Here is a 24255-nt window from a genome sequence, read left to right as displayed (position 1 = left end):
AATAAGTATGCTCCCTTGATCAGCATTCAAAATAATTTTTTGTTTGATTATTCATTATTTTGTTAATCTTTATGATCAAAATCAATAGGCGTCCTACTTTTGTTGTTCCGTTAGCATTCAAAATCAATTGTTTTTATTTGTCTTTTTGATTGGGTGAAAATCAATAGCTTGCCTGCCCGACTGACATACAAATAATGATACTACCTCGGACCTTACCCGGGTCAACAGGGTCTGCATCAGGTGTTGCGGAACCAGAACAGTCAGATGAGAAATTGACTTCTGGAAGAGGAGCAAGGCATTCATTGAGCAAAGTGGAAAACAAGGTCCTGATGGAGTGCTACTATGGTAGCAACCCTCGTGAGAAAAAGGATACATGCAGAGAATGAGGGAAGTGGATTCTTTGGAACCCCACAGACACATTGAGCACTACGAGCTTAGTGTTCAGACATCAGCAACAGGAAGTTGCTATCACAGTTGGAGATAGCTGAGGTATTACGTACCTCGTCTACAGTTCAAAGATATTAGGGCAAGGGGGTGCCAGGACACAAGGTCAGTTATGGGGGTGGTTTCATCATCACCCCCGAAAATAGAAAAGAGTAGGTTTCAAGCCCCACGAGCAGAACAGCTCTACACAAGAGCTATTGACCTGATAGAGAAGATAAGAAGTCATGAGGGAACTCTACCTCCTGCTTGCCAAGGCTCAAGAAAGAAAGTACCATCAGAATCCCTACGTGACTCTGTCAACACAGCACTGCTATGTATCCTTACTGAGTCCCTACTGGTTGATCTACGCAACAGTATCAGTTATCCTAGAGATGCTTGGCTATGAGACGAACAACAGTAAGGCGCATAGGCCACCTCCGTAGAAGAGAATGCTCGAGGCAAAAGTAAGGGCGACCAGAAGAGAAGTTAGCATCCTAACAGAGCAAAGCAAAGGTGGGAAGCTTTAAAAAAAGAACTGCCCAAGAAATGCAGCAAAATGTCCACAGATTAGGCAATTCAGATTGCCAAGCAACGACTCACAGCTGAAGAGGTATGTGAGAGAGATAGAGGCCAGGAGAATAAACATGATGATCCTCAACAACTCAGATAAGGTCTACTCTCCGTGGCAAAGTAGCAAGACTGAAACAGACAGGCATGGACATGTCAATACTGGAAGAGTATCTGATGGTCGGACAGTTCTCTTCATGAAGGACCCCCAGAAGGGAACGACTCCATCAAGCTACTGGCCGATTACCTCAGCTCAGGCATCGTAGAAGCCACAATGATTAGGCATATGGATCAGAGCACAAAAGTTCACCAGTGGAGCCAAACACCAGACTGTAAAACCAGAAGCACCAACCTGGGCACTACCTGAACTGACAAGAAAGCCTACGACTCAAAGCTGCAGGACAGCTACAAATGCCTTGGAATTCCACAAGGAAATAGCAACCACGAGGAGGCACCGGCGGCCATGGACAAATGCCTAAAGTGGGTATGGCAGATCCTCAATAGCCATCTGAACGTCAAGAATAAGATACAGGCACTTAACACCTACGCCTTGCCAGTAATCAGATACCCCGCTGGCATAATACCCTGTCCATTGGAAGAGAAGGATTCCACCCCAAGTCCAGCATCCTGAAGCTGTACGCAAAATGGAAGGGCGTGGAATAGGGAGTGTCCTGGCGTCTTGGGCACTATCCAGGAGGAAACAGTAGACCTCCAGGAATATGTAAAGATGTCAGCTCCCAGGGACGACCTATGTGGTGAATGCCTCAGAAAACAGAAGGAGAGGGAGCTAGATGGACCATCATGGAAAGACAAGCCCCTGCATCATTTACCACCGACAAATTGAAAAAGTGTCTGACACTAAGAAAACATACCAGACTAGTAAAGACTGGACTGAGAGACACACCAGAGGCAGTAATCTACCACATCAGACAGGACCCCAAGTGCAGGCTTGTGCAAACAAGCCCCAGAGACGGTTTACCATATCACAGCAGGGTGTAAGATTCTGGTAAACAAGGGAACCGGGTTACAGGAATATTGTACTGCACATCTGTACTGGAATATGGATTGGAGGTCCTAGAATCAAGAGGGCAGACACTTCCGAAGATATTTGACAAGAACCAGGCCAAGATCTTGTTGCACTTCCAGATCCAGACTGACAAACTAGTAATAGCCAACCAAGTGGATAAACATCGGAAGAGCGCAGTCGTGATAATCCTGAATGATAGCAACATCTGTAAAAAAGGAACATGAAAATCTGGAGAAATACCAAAGACTGAGGAAGAACGGGAGAAAAACAGTTGTGTCAGTAGACTAGTGGTCGGGGCGCTGGGGGCAATATCCCCCAAGTTGGGTGGATGGTTCCGGCAGGTACCAGGAACAACATCCGACATACTCACTATGTATATAATCTTCAGGCCATCTTGGATCTTAACTCTCCAAAAACCATTGATACCTTCCTCTGATAGTCCCCATGCAAAATCAATTGTGTTCTTGGGGTGACAACACTGTTTGCGTTGCTTCACTTTGAGTTGTGCGTTGTTTCTATTTTGCAATGAGTCACTGAGTGCCTCCTCCTCCCACCCTTCCACTCATCTCCAATGTTGGCAAAATATTAGAAACCCCCCTAGGAAACCTGGTGGAATGCGTTGCCATGCCATCACATGATGCATACTTGAGCAAAATCTCAAGTAACACACGTAAGCAGTTGAAAGGATGCGTTTATTATGCATTTAATCTTCATTAGATTCAACGGTGCAGGTGTGCCTAATAATTCGAGCTCAGTCCTCACGCTGGCAGTCGCTGCAGGTTTTCTCCTCTCAGCTGATGAGGACGATGACGTAGTCAGCTGCGCGCGCGGGAAGGAGCCGAGGCTACCATTGGACGCCGCCACCAAAAATAATCATAATAATGTTAATCCCCCCCCCCCCCCCCCCAAAAAAAAAAAAAAAAAAAAAAAAAAAAAGATGAAGATGAGGAGGCGCTCACGGAGCGATGCGGGAGAGCGTCACTGAATGTGGAGGAAGAGGAGGCGGAGGAGGAGGAGGGACGTCGTGCGCGCGCCTTCCCCACCGCTGATTCACGGCTCGGCGGCCGAGCGCGAGCCGCTGCGAGCATCCATCACCGGCGCCGGACCTTAAAATATACTCACCCTCGCTCCCTCTTTCCTTCCCACCTTCCCTCCTTCCTCACCCCTCCTCCTCTTCCTCCCTCGTCACTGACAGCTCCGCTCAGTCCCGCCAGACGTGAGGAGCTTCTGGGGGTAGGAGGACATCACCCACCACCACCATTACCAGCACCACCACCACGGGCGCCAAGGCGAGCCCCTCCGGCGGATCCGATCCAAGTCGCCTCTTGCCGGGGGAACCGAGCCGGCTTGAGGGGGGTGGGGGGTGGGTCTCAGCGTGATTTTTTTTTATTTTTTTTGGGAGAGGGAGGTGGTGGTGGTGCAGCTTCGGCACGAGCTTACCCAGGTAAGTGACAGCCCTTAATAATCATCATAATGCATATTTATGGCATCATGTGTGACGAATGGATAAATTATCACTCTTGTACGCTTGCCTCAGGCGCTAATGGGTGCGCCATTGATGTTCTCATAGTAACGCGTAGCGTGCACAATGTTACATATGTCTCCTTTAAATTGACAAGGGGGGCTTCATAGGGGATCCCCCCTCATCCTCTCTTGCCCCTCCACTTCAGGTATATAGTAAATGATGATTAATCAGCAACAGCTGAAGCTCTGCTGAGTGTGCAGCTCAAATGACCCCCCCCCCCCTTTTTTTTTTAAAGTAGCCCCCCCCTGCACACGCACATGTCCAAAAATAGAATAAGGCTGTCATGTCATCCACGCTATGTATGTGACCCCGGTTATGCACCTCAATAATACTGAACATGTTGCGTATAGTAGCACAGTCCCACAGAGTTAAACTGTTTTAACCCGTACATACTGTTTATTTCCGTTGCACACACAGTATGTTTGAGCCCAAGAATATACCAATAAGAATTGTCTAGATCACATTGTAGTTGACAGATCTTTTCAAAATGTTTTGCTAGCTGGCTTCTGTGCAAATGTGGCGGTAACGCAGACAGTTTACACTATCACCTCATGTTTGGTTAATTTATGTATTGGATGTTTAATTCACCGTGTGACGTAAACAGGAAATGGTGTAGTTTCCATTTCCTGTTCTAAGGTTGTCGTCACACCCTAGCATCGCTGTTTCTGTTTATTCCACTTTCTCAAGCTGTTTCTATAGCACCAACCTTTATAAACTGTTCAGTCGATGTATTAAATACAAAAATAGCACTATCACCATCTTGTGGCATTTTGGTGCCAAGAAGTTACATTGAAATGAGTTGAGGAACTTCATGTAGTGTTTTTGCCACCATCTTGTGGCTCTTATAGGTAATTACAATATTAACTAGATTTTCACTATTTGGGGGCAGGGTTAAAAGTTCTTTCAAGTTTCCCTGGTCGCTTCCATGCTAATTGTTAGCTATTAGCCATTCATACGCTTGCTAAATTTCAAGTGCGAATGCGATGTTTTATGTTCTTTTATTGCCGTAGGTTCCATTTCCTGTTGTAGGGTTATCATCACACTTTTCTGGACATTAGCCGTTATGCTATAGGCTACATGCTAATCACATTAGCATTTGCTAGGTGAACATTTGCATGTGTAATTGATGTTAACTAGCATCCTGAGTCCTTTCCCATGTCGCGGTAAATTCCGTTGCCTCTGTTTCGCTTCCTCAGTGATTTTTATTATTACTGTCAAAAAGCTATTCTTTATGTTTTTTGGATGTAGTGGTGAACAAAAAATATCATAAATGCAGTTCTTTTGTCGCTGTAAATAGATGACGCAGGTGTGCCTAATATTTGACTGCCCATCAAAATGCAATTTAGGAGAATCCCTGTAAGCCTTACTTGAAATGAGCCACGCGATTGGATCGCTGAACAGCGTTTGACGCTGACAGGAATACAATATCCTGGAGTCCATGAATAAATCATGTCGCTTAATAACTCTCATATATGCACAAGAGCCCCCGCATATAAACACAAGTGGTAAGTCAGCACAGTGACTGATTGCTCGTCGTCAATGTTTAACACCAATTAATGCAAGTAATTACTCACTGGAGCAATCAAGTTGAATATTGTCATGTAACGTTTAGCTCACGGAGCAGGAATTAAGCATCGCATTAATTACGTTTTTATGTGAGTTCCACTGCAAAGCCAAAATATGTAGTTCAAATACAGAAAACTGTATTGTAGCAGTTAGGCAAGGAAAAAAAATCCTTAAACGATGAATTAATTGAGTTTACGAGTTCAAATGTAAATAAAAATAAAAAATAGCACCAACATGTTCAAATTCAAAGCAAAAAATAAAAAAACAAATATATTGTCATGTAAGATCTTCACAGGGCAGGGACACGTAAATTAAATGCGCTTTAGTTGCATACATGCAAATTGAAATGCAAAGTAACCACCCTAAAAAAAAAGCAACAAAAAAATTAAAAGCCAAAAATATTGAAATTTAATATTGCTTTGTGGAGCATGAACAAGACTAATTAAACATTGCATTAATTGTGTTCACGTCAGTTCAGATGCAAAGTAAAGCGTTTAAATAAATGCAAAAATGGCAACAACAGCAAAAGAAAAAAGAAAAAAAAAGAGGTTATTACGTAAAATTTGATTCATGGAGCAGGAAGAAGAGATGAATTGCTGCATTCATTGAGGTTACTCAAATACCAAGACAAAGAAATAAAAATGCAAGAAGTAAATATTGTAATGAAATATTTCTTCTCAGAGCGGCAACAATTAATCAATCATGTTAATAGAATTTGAGTTCAAATGTTCGGGCGGCACGGTAGTCGAGTGGTTAGCACGTCCGCTTCCCAGTTCTGAGGTCTCCGGTTCGAGTCCAGGCTCGGACCTTCCTGGGTGGAGTTTGCATGTTCTCCCCGTGCCCGCGTGGGTCTTCTCCGGGTACTCCGGTCTCCTCCCACATTCCAAAGACATGCATGGCAGGTTAATTGAGTGCTCTGAATTGTCCCTAGGTGTGCGTGTGAGTGTGGATGGTTGTTCGTCTCTGTGTGCCCTGCGATTGGTTGGCAACCAGTCCAGGGTGTCCCCTGCCTACTGCCCAGAGCCAGCTGAGATAGGCGCCAGCAGCCCCCGCGACCCTTGTGAGGAATAAGCGGTCAAGAAAATGGATGGATGGAGTTCAAATGTTCAAAGCAAAAAAAAAAAAAAAAAAAAAGCACAAAAACTTTGATTGTGATATTTATTTGCGTCATGCATGGAGCTTGAAGTAATTTTAGCGTCCCAATAATTGAGCTCATGCGAGTTCAAATGCAAAACAAAACGGCAACAGCACCATTTCCTGCCAGGCTTCATCATTCATCAGCTTTTGAACTAATTTCATGTAATGTTCTTTGTTTCCAAAAGAGGCGTTTAGTGGATGTGCAGATTACCCTCTGATGACGGTGAAGGCCTTCGGGTCAAAGCAGCAGGAAGAAAAATCTTGGCTAAACCTTCGGTGACAGTCCCAATGGGGCCAAAAAGAGAGTCATTAAGAATGCAAATTATTGGAGTGCTGCTGCTCATTTAGAGGTCACTAACACATGCGCACACACACATACAACTAAGTACAGCCGTTGAGGAAATCAATAATAAAAATAAAATCCAGAGTTTGTGGGGAAGGTTGATGCATTGGTCTTAACGCACTTAATTGGCAAACAAGGCGTGGCTCTGTTGAATTGTTTAGTGCTTAATCAATTGTTGTAAATCTTTAGAACGCGGAAGCTGTTACAAATGGACGTGTTCGGAACGTACCATTTAGTTTTCTGGGGTGGATTGTTCCATATGACAAACTATTCAAAGGAAATTCAATGTAAATTCTTCCGGAGCTGCCACGCCCCCACTAAGCTTTTGGCGCAATGCTAACGTTAGCATAACTAACAAACGACTTCTTTGCTTGAAAAAGGTGATAAAAATTCTGCATCTGTGTCATAATTCAGTGTTAAATTTTCTTAGAGATAAAAATGTGGCGTGTCAACATTTTTTAAAATGTTTATACTGTCGTTGTTTTTGCTAGCTTTTGCACTATTCAGCTAGCTTATATGGCCCTTAATCACAAAAAGCATCTCAAAGGGCTTCACAAGCCCACAGTTGACAAATATTAACAACATCCCATCATCCACCCCCCCCCCCCCCCCCTCCCCAGAGGGCAAGAACAAAAAAAAAAAAACAACAACTCAAAAACCCCATATGGCTGCAAAAAAAAAAAAAGAAAAAAAAAAAACTTGAGAAGAGCCCACAAACAACGGCTCTTATTTCCGCGGGTAAACTGGAGCCTGAATAGAAACATAACCTACAAGATTGCTTTTTTTTTTTTTGGCAGCAATATGAGATATCCGTATAAGTGACCATTTTCCAAACTTACCCTCATTTTCAAATTTTTATCATAATGTTACAAAACAAGAGTCATGGTATTTGTGATGTTAGCCTGCTGACCAGATGGAGTCCGCTTCTGCATGACCTCAGCCGTTAGCGCTAAACGGGTTGTCAGCTTGGATCCCGTCGAGGCGATGGAGGTGCGTTAAGACTTGGGGTTTGCGGTTAACATGTTCCAAGACGTCTGTGTCGTCCTTTCTGTCGCTTTTGATGATCTCTTGTCGCCTGGTTTGCCTTTTGTTTTTGTTTTTTTGACAAATGCGACATCTTAGACGCCGCATAGTCGGGCTGCAGCTCTTGCTGAGGGAGCTAATTTGCTTCCCAACCTGGACGTTTGTGGGGTTTTTTTTGTTTTTTTTTCTTTTTCACTCCTCCCATGACAATTGAAGACAATCAGGCTCCAATCGACGTAATTGGTCTCCACATCCAAAAGCCAAAGTAAACTCCCGTGATTACAAACGAGTCCGCAGGCTAGCGTTTTATTAAACAAACCTTATCTACATTTTTTTTCTTTCTTCTATCTTCTTCCCAGGCCTGAGACGCTCATGAATTTTCAGAGAGAGAGAGGGAGCAAGGGGGCTAATACTTTTTTCCGGCCCGCCTCCCACGGAGGAAATCAACTTGTCGCGATTATGCTGCTTATAAAGTAGGTCGCCCCATCTAAATTTGTGCACTCGTGAAATTGGGGGGGAAATTCTCTCCCATGCCGTTCCTTTCTGTGAAAAGTTGTGTAACCACTCCATTAAAAGAAGTCCAACAACGTCAATGGATGTACTCAAATGCACAGGTGTCCCTTTGTTGGCAAAACGCTAGCACTTGAATATTGTATCAAGTTGAGGTTCATGCCAGGAAAGCAGGAAGTAGAAACCTACCAAAATAAATGTAACATTTTTTTGACTATACTATAAATTGCTAAGTCGTAAGTAAAAAAAAAATGCACACTGGACTGTAAGTTGCATTTTTTGTTTCATTTAATTTACAAAAACAGAGATCTCAACACGATGGCGCTTGAACTCGTACCCAAAATGTTGCTCCTTAAACCAAACTCGCGGCGGCAGCAAACTAACTAATAGCGTCACACCTTTAGTTGCCATAACTAGTTCATCTTCTTCTATTTCTTCTTCTATTTTCTTTTGGAGGTTGACAAATACTTTCGAGGCATTGACGTCTTTCACGGCAACAAATGAAGGGACCGTTTCCCCTGCTAGCTCGTTAGCATGCAGCTTCCGCCACATTTATTTATAGCACCAAAAGGCGCAATAACCGACAGTCACGGCCCAGTGCTGGAGTTGAGGTTAATGGCAGGAAAGCAGGAAGTAGAAACCTACCAAAATAAAAGTACCAAATTTTTCGGATTACAGTCTACTGTAAATCGCTAAGTCGTAAGTAAAAAAAAAAAAAAAAAAAATGCATCATGAAGCATAAAAAGAAAATAAATAAGTCACACTGGACTGTAAGTTGTATTTTTGTTTCATTTAGTTTACAAAAACAAAGATCTAAAAACTATGGAGCTTGAACTCGTACCCAAAATGTTGTACCTGAAACCAAACTCGCGGCGGCAGCAAACTAACTAACTAGCATGCAGCTTCCACCACAACAAGGATTTGCTATTTATAGCACCAAAAGGCACAATAACCGACCAGGATTCTATGAAACTATGAAAAAAAGTGTGACTTACAGTCTGAAAAATACGGTTATATGTCTTGGTGGACGCTAAGCTAGCTTGTGTTGCTTGTGTTGTTGAGCGTCTCTTCCTGTCTTGTGTTCAGGTGGTCAAAGTCAAGGCCCAGTGCTGGATCGCAGTGCAGTAAGGACCCGTGAGACCACGGAGGGTGCATGGAGGGCTCAAGGCTTGTAAGTCCGGGGCGGTTGGCCTGCCTCTGGTTAGGACTGGTCTCGGCAGCCGCGACCTTCCTCGGTACAGAAGCCCGGACCACCCCGAACCCGCCGCTTGGCTCCGACAACGCCACCTGCCCCGGGAACTACAAGTGCACCCCCGGTATCATCCTGCCCATCTGGTACCCCGAGGATCCGTCCATGGGTGACAAGATCGCGCGGGTTATCGTGTACTTTGTGGCCATGATCTACATGTTCCTGGGCGTATCCATCATTGCTGACCGTTTCATGGCAGCCATTGAGGTCATCACCTCCCAGGAGAAGGAGGTGGTCATCCGGAGGCCGAATGGTGAGACCACCACGGCCACCATCCGCATATGGAACGAGACGGTGTCCAACCTCACCCTCATGGCGTTGGGCTCTTCGGCCCCAGAGATCCTGCTGTCGGTCATCGAGGTCTGCGGGCACGAGTTCAAAGCGGGCGAGCTGGGGCCGGCCACCATCGTGGGCAGCGCCGCCTTCAACATGTTCGTCATCGTGGGCCTGTGCGTGTCCGTCATCCCCCAGGGTGAGGTGCGCAAGATCAAGCACCTGCGGGTGTTCTTCATCACGGCTGGCTGGAGCATCTTTGCATACATTTGGCTCTACATGATCCTAGCCGTGTTCTCCCCCAACGAGGTGCAGGTGTGGGAGGGCCTCCTGACGCTGGCCTTCTTCCCCATCTGCGTCCTGCTGGCCTGGGTGGCTGACCGCCGGCTTCTCTTCTACAAGTTCATGCGCCGAAAGTACCGCGCCGACAAGCACCGCGGCGTCGTCATCGAGAGCGAGCCTGACCGCTCCTCTAAGGGCATCGAAATGGACGGGAAGATGGTCAACTCCCACTTCGCCGACGGTGGCATCAACCCGATGACGGGCCCGGCGGAGGGCCGGGAGGCGGACGAGTCCCGTCGCGACATGATCCGCATCCTAAAGGACCTGAAGCAGAAGCACCCGGAGAAGGAGCTGGACCAGCTGGTGGAGATGGCCAACTACCACGCGCTGTCCCACCAGCAGAAGAGCCGCGCCTTCTACCGCATCCAAGCCACGCGCATGATGACGGGCGCCGGCAACATCCTGAAGAAGCACGTGGCGGAGCAGGCCAAGAGGTGCGCCAGCATGGCGGAGGTGCGCGCCGACGAGCCCGAGGAGTATGTGTCGCGCGTGGCCTTCGAGCCCGCCGCCTACCAGTGCCTGGAGAACTGCGGCGCCGCCATCCTCACCGTCACCCGGCGGGGCGGCGACGTGGGCAAGACAGTGTGCGTGGACTACAAGACGGAGGACGGCTCCGCCAACGCGGGCGCCGACTACGAGTTCACCGAAGGCACGCTGGTCTTCAAGCCCGGCGAGACGCTCAAGGACATCAGCGTCGGCATCATCGACGACGACATCTTCGAGGAGGACGAGCACTTCTTCGTGCGCCTGGGAAACTTGCGGGTGCTGGAGACGGAGGAGGAGCTGCTGTCCGCCAACAGCCTACCGTACCCCAAGGCAGCGCTGGGGTTCCCCGCCGTGGCCACCGTCACCATCCTCGACGACGACCACGCCGGCATCTTCACCTTCGAGAGCGGCGCCACGCACATCAGCGAAAGCGTCTGCGTCATGGAGGTGAAGGTGCTGAGGACTTCGGGCGCCCGGGGCACGGTCATTGTGCCTTACCGCACCGTGGAGGGGCTCGCTAAAGGGGGCGGCGAGGATTTCGAGGACACGTACGGCGAGCTGGAGTTCAAGAACGACGAGACCTGGTAAGACTGCTGTTATCTTTCATATACAATAATGGATTAGGGTTTCATTTTTAGGGTTAGGGTTTGGCATTCTTCCGATTTATGGCCTCACTGGCCTGATGGTAAGGCTTAAATAGCCGTTAAGTACAAACAACAGTGGTGCTTTTTTTTTTTTTTTTTTTTTTTTTTTAAAAAGCCTAGTGTCTCATCCAAGCATTCATAGCCTTGTTTTTTTCCCCCTCTAATCCCAGTGCTTCTGTGTGTGCACACGTGTGTGCAATGTGAGGATTTGTCATACAACAACTGTGGCAACAGGAAGTCCTGAGCTAATCTGGTGTCTCTAATCCCGGTGGATTTTTTTAAATTAATTTATTTTTTTTACAATTTTTCTTTGTTTTACTTTGATTGTTTACGGTGTGTGTCACTTTGCTTTGGAGGCCAAGCAATCACACAGACTAGAGATGATGTGTATTTTCATATCATGATTAATATGAGCAAAATGATCACGGTTATCAGTGTTCACCACCATATTAATGAAAAAAAAAAACATCAGGGAATTATAGTGTGGCATAACACTAGATAACACACTTGCACGCTCAATAAAGTGCCAATGTAATCTTACTCAAAATGAGCCCCGCCATCCACCAACCCTCCGATTATATTTAAAAAAAGAAAGAAAAAAAAACAACAACATAACATTGCAAAAATATTAGAAAAAAATATTTGATCGATAATGGTATACAATGTTGGGAAAGAAATACACAAATATGAGTAAAAAAACAAAAAAACAAATAGTGAATTATATTGGATGAAAAATACAAAGATATTAAAAATACCGAACAAAACTTAAAGAAGCATTTGAAAAAATACAAAAATATTTGTATTTTTTATTAGTATTATTTAAAAAATATATTATGAAAATAATACCACAAAAATATTTGAGAATAAAAACAAAAAGGCATGTATACATGTTATGAGAAAATGAATATAGTATTAAAAAAATGCAAACATTTTAGACCTAAAATTTTTTTTATTGAAATTGCACAAATATCTGAGAAGATATATGAAAAATCTTTAGAAAAAAATAAAACAAATATTAGATGAAGTATTTGTTTTTTTAGTGACATACACACAAATATTAATTTTAAAAACTAAAACTTTTACAAAATATTACCACAGAAATATTTGAATATAATACAAATTATGTGACAGAAACACAAATATTATAAGAAAAGTAATATTACAAAATAAAAACATTTTAGACCTAAAACAAAAATCATTAGATTGAAAGTACAAAACTATCTGGAAAGATATATGAAAATATTAGACCAATGTATCAAGGAATATTTGAAAAAAATATATAAAATTCTTTGTAAAAATAGAAAAAAATATTATTACAAAATAGCATTAAAAAATAGATACAATATTAATATTTAAATGATAAAAAATATTGGGCAAAAATAATAGATTGAAAGTTCATTAATATTTGGGAAAAAAAACGAAAAATACAAAGATATAAAGAACAAATATCACAATACAATTAACTACTACGACTACAAACAGATGCTAAATTACAAAATTAAAAAAAATTATAGACAAAAATTTTAAATAGAAAATGAATATTTAAATTATACAATAATATCACGCAAAAAAAATAACGGAAAAGTGTATAAATACTGGGGGAAAAAAATGAAAAATACACAAATGTTAGGAAAAACATCAAAACGTTAGAACAAATATCCAAATTCAATACGAACAACCAGAGGATACTTATAGTAGCCATACTTACAATTGAAAATAGGTGACGCTATAGTGTGAAATGCTCTTTGGGTTTTTCGGAAAAAACAACTAACAGAGACTGATGATCGCGAGGATTCCAGGGTTCCATTCCTGTAAATGCATCTATGAATTATGGCGAATGTAAATGTCGTACACGTTCTTTCCTGAAGAATGAACACACCGGAGCAGGCTTATAAGTAATAAGCTAAACCGTGTCCTGACCGTGCCTCCTTTTTTTTGTCCCGTGCACGTAAACTCTACGGAATTGCATCTCTGGAAATATTGATTTTTCTTCCTCTCTCTTGTTCTCCTCGCACACAAGGGCGCTCAGGCTGTGAATCAAATTGACATCCGTACGTCAGACATCTTCCGCTCAGCAGGACCTTCTGCTGGTGTCACAACTCCGGGGGAGCAGGAGGGACGAGTGTCAGGGTGATCAGCAGGGCTCCTGGGGGCGCGCCGGCCTCTCTAGGGGGGAAGTTGTCTTTGATTTATGTGCGAGAGACTTTCCGGCGGGGCCACGCAGAAAGGAAGAGTGCTTGTATTACGGGCAGAAAGTTGTCGTTGTTGTGTTGTGTATCGATCCGTCCATTGTGTACAATGTGATGGCTGGTCAAATGATGAATAGAGCGCAGGCGGGCCCGAAGCTTGGAAGGGTTCCCAAAATGCCAAATTCCCAAGCAGCCTTTTGTTTGGAGGACAAGATTACAGTGCACTTGTTTTGTGTGGGGCGGAGCTAGACATGTCACTGCCCACCCATTGGTCCACCGATGGATGGATGGATGGATGGACGGACAGATGGATGGACGGACGGATGATAGAGGGGAAAACAGACGCTTCTTCTATGTCTGTTGTAATGTCATTAGGATAAAGTCTGACGTTTTACAAGTATCAACCAAAAAAAATCTCAAGAAGTATTATGCAAGTTTTCTTAATAGTTAACAGAAATGAATGGTAACACGAAAGCTAAAATTACGTAAATGAAAACAATAAAAATGGCTATAAGTTAAACGACTTATTGTGTTTACGAAAACATTTTTTATTTACAAAAATAATAAATACAATTAGAGCGAAAATCCCCTTTGTTTATTTTTTTATTTTTTTTAATAATTCCACGATTATGAGCTATATTTTAAATGTATTCATTGCAGTTTGGCTGTTTTATATGTGTGTGTGTGTGTGTATATATATATATATATATATATATATATATATATATATATATATATATATATATTACCTATTTATTTTTTAAATATTTCATTTCATTGTATTACCATTATTATGAATACTGTACTACTGTACAATAGTTCTGCTATTTAGTAATAGATGAAAAATGAAAAACAAAATTGAAAATAAATGGAGAACTAGATAAGTGTAGTTACAAATGTACAAGAAATAAACAAATAATAAGGAAATGTGCCATAATAATGACTGACAAAGTATCTTGCTGGCCTCTAATCCACTTTGAGAACCAACCGCCGCAGCTTGAACTTTTGCACGCTCCTTCCTGCTGCGATGCGCGCGGAATGGGCGGCCGGCGATGTCGTGACTGACACGAAACGACTGCAAAACTGCTGACCGTGCAGATTTTTGTTGCTCGAACTTTCCAAAGGCGTACTGGAAATAGACGCGCCATCTTCACCTTACCGCCCTGCAGCACTCGCACCACTTGTTTGTCTGCTTGGATTACTGCAACCGAGACATTCAGTAGCAACGTTCAAGTAAACGCTAATCCTCAATATAGATGTGAATATACCCCCCGGCCCCAGGCTATCAATTTAGCTATATACATACACGCACACTGAAAGACATGCAGAATTGCGTATTCTTGCACAATCTGTATCAGTGTAGTGCAAGCCGGGTGTCAATGAGTGTTTTGAAATCACGCAGATTGTGTGATAAAAACACATTGGAGGCAATTCAGGAGACATTTTCTTATCTGATCAAACATGTCGGAGCCGCTAAACGCTACACAGACAGACACTCACTGACACACACTTAAAAGTCACACAAACACACACACACTCGCACAGGTTGAGTGGCAATAAATATGCTGGCCCTGCATTCGGCGCGCTCCGTCAGGGGAATGCAATTAAGTTAAGGCTTATTTATAACGCAATCCGGCGCCGGCTGTGTCACCGGTTCCTTCCCTGCCTCATCGAGTACTGTGTAAATCTGACCGGGGATCAGTTATTTGGGCTCCTACAAATTGTCAAGTTGTGCTATCTGAGAAGTACGGCGCCCCAGACAATGACATGGAGATTTTTTTTGTTATCATTGTGGCCGCAATCTAGATATAACATGCTCACAAATTGCTCATTTGTGGGCACAAATGTGCATTTGGTACCTGGGTCTTCAGTGGGCATTTACCCCAACTTAATCCACCACTTATGCCACCGCTACTATCACATCGCAATTACAGAAACCATCGCTACTCGCACAACGGTGCCATATATATCATCTGGAACAGTTAAATGACATAATGATAGAGATGCTGATTATATGCAGATCACTACAGACCTCTTTTGCTTGTCGACCAACGAGAGGATAAAAAAAATTGATGTCATTGAAAATCAGAAATAGTACAGTTAATTGTTGCCACAATTAAAAAACAATTCCATTGTCATGTCTGCATCTCCGTAGACAAGGGAAAGAAGCTCACGTATAAACAATTCCTCGTATTCTGGCACGCAAAAATGTGTCCTTCTGGATTCGCCAGTGTAAGCAGAGAAAGTGGAATCATTCAGGCGAAAGCTTTGTTGCTGTGCATCTCCCATAACCGCCGGGCCAGTCTCGACATGGCTTCCCCGGAGGAGAACCCTTGTCGGAGGACCCCCGAGGCGGCCGCTCGCCCGACTCCCGCTCGATGCCTTCGGGACAAAAGTGGAAGTGGAGCCGTGCACTTGCAGTGTGTTGGAATACTGGCTGGGTTCAGTCGGGAGAAGAAGAAACAGATCGGTTGTTTTGATGCTTATCTCAACTACATGTTAACAGCAAACACGAGAAACAAGCTGAGGGTGAAGCGCAAAGTCCTAGGCTGGACTCGTTGGTGCTTACGTCATGTTGTGGTCTGCCTATTTCCACCGGATTCTCAAGGACAAATTGGGTTTCAAATGTTCTCCGAGACATATGGGATTCCTACCTTTCCTGGATTCTCTAAGATGGGACTTTCGTTTCCCACGTTCCAATATTCACTGATAACTATGCCTTCTGGGCTCCATACGTCTCCCGGTTGACCTTGGACACGTGGGTGTATCCGATTCTCAAGGATAACATATATTGGATTTCCCATGTTCTCTGGGAATGTCATGTTTCATACCTTCTCTGGAGTCACTCGGATACTGTATCTGTCTCCTGGGATCTGTAGTTTTTCCCGGTGTTCACCTGTTGCCCGGTAGGGACACGGGTTCAATGGGACATTTGGATTTCCCATCTTCTTGGGTTACATACTTTCTGTAGATTCTCTTGATATCACCTAGGTTTTGTAGGTTATTTTTGGACTGCACTGGGTCCTGGATTTGTGAGATTTTCTGGATTCTCTCAAGTGCCCATGTCACCTCTGTTCTGTAGGTTATACGGGTGCCCTAGGGTATTTGGGTCCGCCTATTGGAGCTTGTATTTCACGGGACATGGTTCCCCATGTTCTTGAGTTTCATACTTTCTCGATAACCTCTTGATATCCGTGTCGCCTGGGTTTTGTAGGTCGTTCTTGGGCTACCCTCAGTCCTGGGTTTGTGGTATTTTCTGGATTTTCTCAGGTGGCTATGTCATCTCAGTTCTTTAGGCTATACAGGTGCCCTGGGGTACCTGGGTCAACCTGATTCCCGTTCCACAGAACACTTGGGTTTCCCTTGTTCCCTGGCAGGACTGTTTTTTGTTTTTTTTTGCCTGTCTCTAGATTCTCTTGATACCAGTGTCACCTTGGCTTTGTATGTCATTCATGGGGTCCTCTGTCCTGGGTTTCTGACAGTTCTATATGTTATCTGGGTGCCCTGTGGTACATGGGTCCACTGGTTTCTCAGTGACACTTGACTTTCCTTGTTTCCTCTGGGACTTGTGCGTTTCGTACCTTCTCTTGATTCTCTGTTATCTTTGTCACAAGGGTTCTGTAGGTAATTCGGGGGTCTCTTGGACTCCTGGCTTTTGTACATTCTCTAGATTGTCTCAGATACTCATGTCACCTGGATTCTCTAGGGCTACCTGTGTTAGCTGTATTCTTGGGGAGCCATTGGTCCTGTGAGATACTGTCACTTATCTGTTGTATGTGTTTTGGTGCTTGTCAGGTCCCATTTGGAGTCTTTGGTTTGGGCATAAATGACAACATGCTTTTGTGTGAATTTTGTGTGTGCGCTGCCAGTTGTCAGAGGCAAGGCTAGGGGCTCGGTCATAGAGGTGGACGGTGATCATCGTTGGAGGAGGGTGGACATGGGGCGGAAGGGCGTCAGTTTGGCAAACAAACACGCCCACTCAAAACCCTCCGGGGCCGGAGACGCGGCCCTGCCTGTCACATCGCGCTCCCTGGCGAAAGATGAAGAGGTTGCACTGCTGGATCGCAGCTCTGCCGGGGCCCCGCGGGACCCCTCTTCCTCTTTACAGCACTCCACCTCATGTTCCCCTCCAACAGCTCCATCAGCTCTGCCGTCTTCTACATTTTTTCTCTCTTTTATGTAATCCTGTCATGAAGCAATGTTCTTGGCTTCTCCTGCTCTATTGCCACCCTTCCAGCGCTTTCTCTGGAAATTATCTCTCCCAAGCAAATGGGAAGACCATTTTCCACTCTCCCCTCCTTTTCCTTCATATGTTTTAAGCCGTGGGCACTGGCTCAAGATGGTGGCCTACTTTTGTTTGAACCTGCACTTGTTTTTTGGGATTAGGCGCCGCATCCCAACTTTGCATGGACTTCCCTCAGCGGCTCGAGTTACAGCCACGAGTAAACACTTTGAAAAAGAAAATATAGAATGAGAATAAAATCATAGAATTACAAGAAAACTTCAAGTACACTCAAGGTAAAAAGTTGCAATATTGAAAAGTACATGTGACCTTCCTTGAATCCACCATATTAGGATGAGGGAATAATCATACATGCACTATATAGGGGGAGAAGAAGTGAAGAAAATTACTGGAGGAAGAGGAGAGGGGTGATGTGGGCGGAAGGGATGTTTCCAGAGGGAAGTAAAAGAAGATGGAGGATAACGAGAGGCCGAGAAACAAGAGTTGAGGAAGAGCAACCTGGTCGCCTCCATGGAGGACGGTTGCGAGGCGTGTGGGCGACGACTTCTTTGAAAGTCTCGCTAGTCTCGTTCTCCTCGTTAGAGATCATCCAAGACTTCTTGATGACATGCGCAACGTCTTTGATGCCTTCATGAGATGCGTGTCCTCTCCTCGTTAGCGCGCGCATCCTCAGCGCTCGCATCATTAGCGCGCAAGAGTTTTTTTTTTCCAGTTGTTTTTCTTGCCTGGTCTTTTCATCCATTCCATCTATAAATCATTTCACAAGACAGATCACTTTCTTTCTTGACTTTGGAAGACTTGAAATCTTTACAGATGTAAATTACGCTGTTTCAAAAACATGGCTCGCAATTAAAAAGAAAAAAACGTTTGAGATGGAGAAAAGTGAAATCATTTTCTTGACTATGGACGACATTAAAGCTTTAAGGGGTGATATACCTTTCTCACATAAAACAACGCATATGAGATGGGGAAAAAGTGACAGGCCACGTGTCTTTGATGTCGCACTCGAGAAGACACAACACTTTATGACTAGAGCTTTTATATGTGGTATATTTAGATAGTACAAGAAAGACAAAAGCTATTTTGACAGGCGTCTGATGTCTCTCCACAAGATTTTTCACTTCTTTCGTGACTTTGCAACTTTGAGTGTCCTGCGAGGGAGTACCTCGCTCGAGTATAATAAAAGAGAAATAAGTATTTTGTGTGTCTTTGATGCACTACTCTACAAGATGGATCACTTTCTTCAAAATAGGGTTTGTGATGGTGCACTATTGAGGAACGAAAGTATTTGGACGATGACAGGATGTAAAACGCGAAGAAAAACATGGTTCAAACTATCAAAGCCACATGGGCCTCAAATGATTCCCTGAGGAACGCCACTCAAAATGGTGTCCGACTTGCTTGTTACCAGTGATGGGTTTTGGGACGTCCTGATGCTAAATGGTCTTTCGGGACGGTACACTATCGGGGAACAAGTATTACAGGAAGAGAAAACGTTTCCTTGAGGAACTCCGATCAAATCTTCTGTGCAGATAATTGTGTTGTAACATAAGGTCACTCCACCCTTCAAGAAAGTGATGATCGGCTCTTTTCATCCCTATGGCTCTTGTTTTGCACCCTAGGGCCAGAAAACACAAAACTTTGTACTAATTGCATAATTGGCTTTCAACGTCAGCGTCAAAACTGTTGCCAAGGAAAAATGAAAGTGAAAGTGAAGCTTGACCGTGATCCGCAAGACCGCATCAGCCCATCATCCGGGGGCGAAATATAGGAGGCGCTTTTAATCTGATCTTGTTTCAAGCTTAACCTGCCTCAGTGTGTGTGTTAGAGAGAGAGAGAGAGAGAGAGAGAGAGGAGCACATGCTATAACTTGTGGTTGCAGCCCTTTTAATGGAACTCCTTGGCCCCGACACTTCATCAGAATGTCAATAAAAGAGGAGGAGGAGGAGGAGCAGGGCATGTCTATCGGTGACTGATGAATGCAGCTAACACGTGAAAGCCTCGCCTCTAGTATACTTCACTCCATTTGACAGCCATGTTTTTTGTTTTTTTTTGTTTTTTTTTGTTTTACTCCGAAGGAAGTAACGGTTCTGATCGGTTCTGATTAGTAACATTTTAACATTCTCTATAGTTGTACAAGTGTAAAAAGTTAACATCAAGTCAAAAAAGGTGTGAGCATGTTAAAGTAATGGGACACGTGTCTTTGATGTGTCACTCCACAAGAAGGGTCACTTTGTGTCTTGACTCTGACCTAATTTAAAGCATTGCACGTTGACGTAGTTTGCTCACATTCAAGAGCATGTATGAGATGTAATGGGACACGTGTTTTTGATGTCACTCCACAACATGGTCACTTTCTTGACTTACGACTTTACGGTACGAGTCGGACTAAATAGGACACATGTGTCTTTGATGCATTACTTCAGAAAATGTTCCTTTCTGTCTTGATTTTGAGTGACTTTAAAGCGTTGCGTGTACAAGTAGTGTTTTCGAGAGCATGACGAGAGGGACATAAGTGATGGGCGTGTGTTTTTAAAGTGCCATTCACAATACAAATCACTTTCTAGACGTTTTTGCAATTTACATATGGAAATACACTTTGTGTCTTGATTTTGACCTAATTTAAAGCATTATACATTGAAATTGTCCACCCACATTCAAGAGCGTGTATGAGTCGTGCAAAAGTAATGGGACATGTGTCTTTGATGCGTTGCTCTACAAAATAGATGCCTTTATTGCTTGAAGTTGTACATCAACTTCATGGAATTACAAGTCGAAATAGATCTCTCGCTTTAACATGTATGAGCCAAAATGAATGGGACGTGTGTCTTTGATGCGTTGCTCTACAAAATAGATGTCTTTATTGCTTGAAGTTGTACAACAACTTCATGCCATTACAAGTTGAAATAGAACTCTCGCATTAAAAATGCGCATGAGACAAAATGAATGGAACGTCACGTGTCTTTGATGGATGACTTTCTTGACTTTGTACGACTTTACACACAACATCGCTCGCGGCAATAGCTCTCCTGCAAAAACGTGTATGAGATGGACAAAAGTTGCGGGTCTTTGATTTGTCACTCTACGAGATGGCTCGCTTTTTTTGACCTCTTACGACTTTACGGTGTTACATGTGGAAAAAGCAACAATTTCGATCCTCTGAGTCATACTACGGCAGATTTTCTGGGACCCCTTCCATCTCCTTGTCTTGTGACGGGCATTCATCTCATTCCTTTGTCGGGTTCGCCGCTCAAACGGCTTCCCGACCTCATAAGTAATGACCAGACGGAAGGATGAAAAAAAGAAAAAGATGAAAAAGGATGTGAGAGAGGAGAAGCACAGAGGATGTTTTCCCTTTTGATTCCCCCCTCAGTGTCACCCTGATTATGTAACCGCCACGTGCTAAAAATAAAGCCTGCAGTACGAGCCGGGAACGCTGTGCCAGTGCGTACCCCCCACCCCGCCCCATGCACCCACCCACACGCACACTCTTTGTGGTTGCCATGGCAACGCAGCCTCCCTCAGACAGAGAGGAGAAGCGGCATGACTTCCTGGAGGGAAGGAGCAGGAATCTCATCACTGCCCACTGCTTTTCCTGCCTCTTGGTTTATTTATTTATGGAGGGCGACAGGGTTGTTCAGCGAAGTGCCTCGCAGCATTTGGTCCAAGGATTGATGCTGTGTTGTCCGTTGTCTTTGATGAATACAGAAAAACGTGTGTTTGTGAATCGAATGTTTGATCTTCATACAAAAAAAAAAAAAAAAAAAAAAGTCTTCAGGGTTTACAAAATGTGTTGGGCACATACATCAAAGCGGTCGAGTTGTCTTTGATGCTTTCAATAAGATCGAAAAACTGATGTTCACAAAAATAATTTGAAGGCAGCGTTTTCTTTGTTTTTGATGTTTATGAAATTGTGTACGTTGGCTTGGCAGAAAGTGCTGATCCTCCGTATTGAGAAAAGACAGATGAGGTGGCTCGGGCATCTCTTTAGGAAGTTACATAGACGCCTTAGGGAGTTCCAGGCATGACTTTCTGTAAGGAGGCCCCGGGGAAGACCAGGACACGCTGATAGCTGTTCTGGGAACGTTTTTGGATCTCCCAAGTAAGCTGGATGAAGTGGCTGGGGAGAAGATGTCTGGTTTTCTCTGCTTAGGTTGCTGCCTATCTGCCACCTTGTCATCGTCTCTTTGGTCATCACTTATAGTGCTGACTACGTAATTCATCCCAGAGGAAGGAAAACACCTGTGCGACTTACAATCGACCTCCGCTTACTTATCCATTTCCTTCCATCTTGTGAGGAGCATGCGGGCATATCCTCTTGACTACCAGGAAAAAAATATTGTCCAATCATGTTTATTTTGATATTGCCCAAACTTTGTGAAGTAACTGAAATACTGCAAAAGAAGTTTTTATTTTTAAGCTTTGATGTGTCCACTACAGAGGACATTTTTTAAAACTTAAATGCTAGGCTCAAATTCAGTTAAAATAATTCAAACAGTACTTTAATGTGTTCTTAAGGGTCTTATAGAACTCATGCTAACAACAATTAAAGCCTAAATTTGTTCAATAGAAAGTGTTACACTTACTTTTCCCCTTCCCTAAAAAGTGCTTGCACTGAGGAAAGCCATTTTCTTTTATGATGCAATCAAAGGTAGTAAAGCCAAACCCCTACACATTTGGTATCATTGGAAAGCTCTGAATGTCCTCTATAGAGCACAAAATGAGTTAATCAATCGTATGCACTGGGTGGGAGATATTCAGGTTTAAAAAGGTCCACTACAGAGGACAAATTTGAATTGCTGGTAGCCAGGAGGGTATGATGTCATCAAACTGCACAAGGAAGCAAAACATGGCAGAAAAAGTCATTAGTTGTCACAATTTAGCGGAACTGAAAGAAGATGCTAGTGTGCAAATTGGTTTGATGTTGAAGAAACGTACATTAATTTTGTGAAAGGCTTGTCTTTGGCGTGTCAGTTTACTTTCCAGTGGTCTTTGAATTTACAAAAAGATGGACTCCACTTTCATGACTCACTAGAGTTCCAAAATAATCAAAGGCCAGCAATCTTAAATCCTGAACGTGTTCAATATTTACGACCAAAAATCTTCACGTGTGGGCGCTAAGCGGACAACTTCTGAATCAATCATTTGTGAATTGTGATGTGGAACAGAAAGTAGCCAATCAAGAAGTGACCTGAACAAGGAAGTGGACGTAAATATAACAAAATGTTCTACCCTACAGTGTTTTTTTGTTTTTTCCTACAAAACCGTGTTCCCACGACGCCGAGAAGAAATAGTTTTACACGCTCTGCCTCGGGTCGTTTTTGGAAACACTCTGTTAACCTTGATTTAAAAAAAAAAAAAATAAATAAGATTTTTATTTTTGTACCCATTTTTGTACTTTAGGTTCTTGCCGAAGTAATTTCTTGTTGATGTTCACAATGACAACATAGCCTATTAGTTTGGTCTTTGAACTTTGCAAAAAAAAATGTGTATGTATTTGTTAGGTTTGTCGAAAGACAAAATAGTTGCTATTTACTAAAACATATGCATTAGCTTCAAATGTGTTTTGTGTTGTGTTGTGTTGTGTTTACAAATCTTGTAGATTATTTGTTAAGAGTCCAATTTATTTGTAAGTGTACTGCGATTGGCTGGTTCATTTCAGGGTATACCCCACTTATATCCTAAAATCAGTGAGGATATATTTTATTTAGTTACTTCACATTTTTTTAATGTACAGAGAATGGGTACGGATTTGATCATATTAAATGCATAAAAATAAAGCCCTCCACCCTAATAAACCATCATAGTCACTATGCAGTTGAGTAAACAAAACAGCCGTGATCTCACACACAGACGCGCACTCACACGCGGAGGCGGAGGGAGGTCTTTAGCTCATCGATTACATTTAATGGCGGTGTTGGAGATACGCTCCGCTAACACTAATGCTAATGAGCAATTACATAAGAGGAGCAAATGAGCGAGCGGCTATAAATAGCCAGCGCTGCATGTCGCGTTCATGCTTAATGGAGACGACGGTCGGCTGGCAGGGCCGAGTGGCCGAATGAGAGTGCGAAACGGAGCCCGTGAAGCGATTGCTAGCGCCGAGGTCGCACTTATAATTAGAGCGTCAACAGTTCTTCCGCCGGTGCTCTAGTTGCACACTTTGTTGATATTTGCCGGCAACTCGTGTGTCACGCACTTTCTTATTTGGAATATAGTGCGAGTGTGTGCAATCGCCTGTCTGATGATAATGGGTGGGCCTAAAGTTGGCATACTCTTTTTAAATTAAATTATTTAAAGAAGCGAGGTAGGAAAGGACGGGAGGGAGGGAGGGATGCTTGAAGGGAAATAAGGAAGGATGTTGGGGAAAGAAAGGATGAATAGAAGTGCTAATGTGCTAACATGCTGCTGTTTTATGTTACAGTTAGCGAATTTGTCCTATTTTGGAAACAATTTTCCCCGTTATCAACAATCTGATAAGAAATTGTCCATTCCATGATCTAATTTGCTGCCTGAACGGGCTGCTGTGCAACAGGAAGTAGATACGGGAGGAGAGCTAAATTTGGAGACAGATGATTTTTAGCTCAAATAAAGTGAAGTAAACACTGCAGGACCTGGGGAGAGGATTTGTTTCCTCTTATTTCAGACCCGACTAGTTTTCTTTCTAAATAGACCGAGGAAAATAACAGGAAGAGCCACAGGAAAATG

The 24255-nt window shown here is 43.4% G+C and overlaps 1 protein-coding gene across 4 annotated transcripts in view; it reads left to right on the top strand.

Moving 5' to 3' along the window:
* The first annotated feature begins 2947 nt into the window (after positions 1-2947).
* The window catches only part of slc8a3 (solute carrier family 8 member 3), a 50898-nt gene continuing 29590 nt past the window's right edge, over positions 2948-24255 (top strand). Inside the window, exons 1-3 of one of the 4 annotated variants that reach the window (XM_077538470.1) lie at positions 2948-3461; positions 9208-9847; positions 9959-11055. In XM_077538470.1, coding sequence (XP_077394596.1) covers positions 9275-9847; positions 9959-11055 — 1670 coding nt within the window. In that variant the 5' untranslated portion in view covers positions 2948-3461; positions 9208-9274. Of the gene's footprint in view, positions 3462-7970; positions 8085-9207; positions 11056-24255 lie in introns of those variants that run through there. The other 3 variants (XM_077538469.1, XM_077538468.1, XM_077538471.1) reach the window with 3 other exon arrangements.

This window comes from Festucalex cinctus, chromosome 12 (genome assembly GCF_051991245.1).
Source record: "Festucalex cinctus isolate MCC-2025b chromosome 12, RoL_Fcin_1.0, whole genome shotgun sequence".
In the NCBI taxonomy this organism is placed as follows: Eukaryota; Metazoa; Chordata; class Actinopteri; order Syngnathiformes; family Syngnathidae; genus Festucalex; species Festucalex cinctus.
Note: the sequence above shows the minus strand (reverse complement) of the source record. Positions and strands in the feature narration are given on the sequence as shown.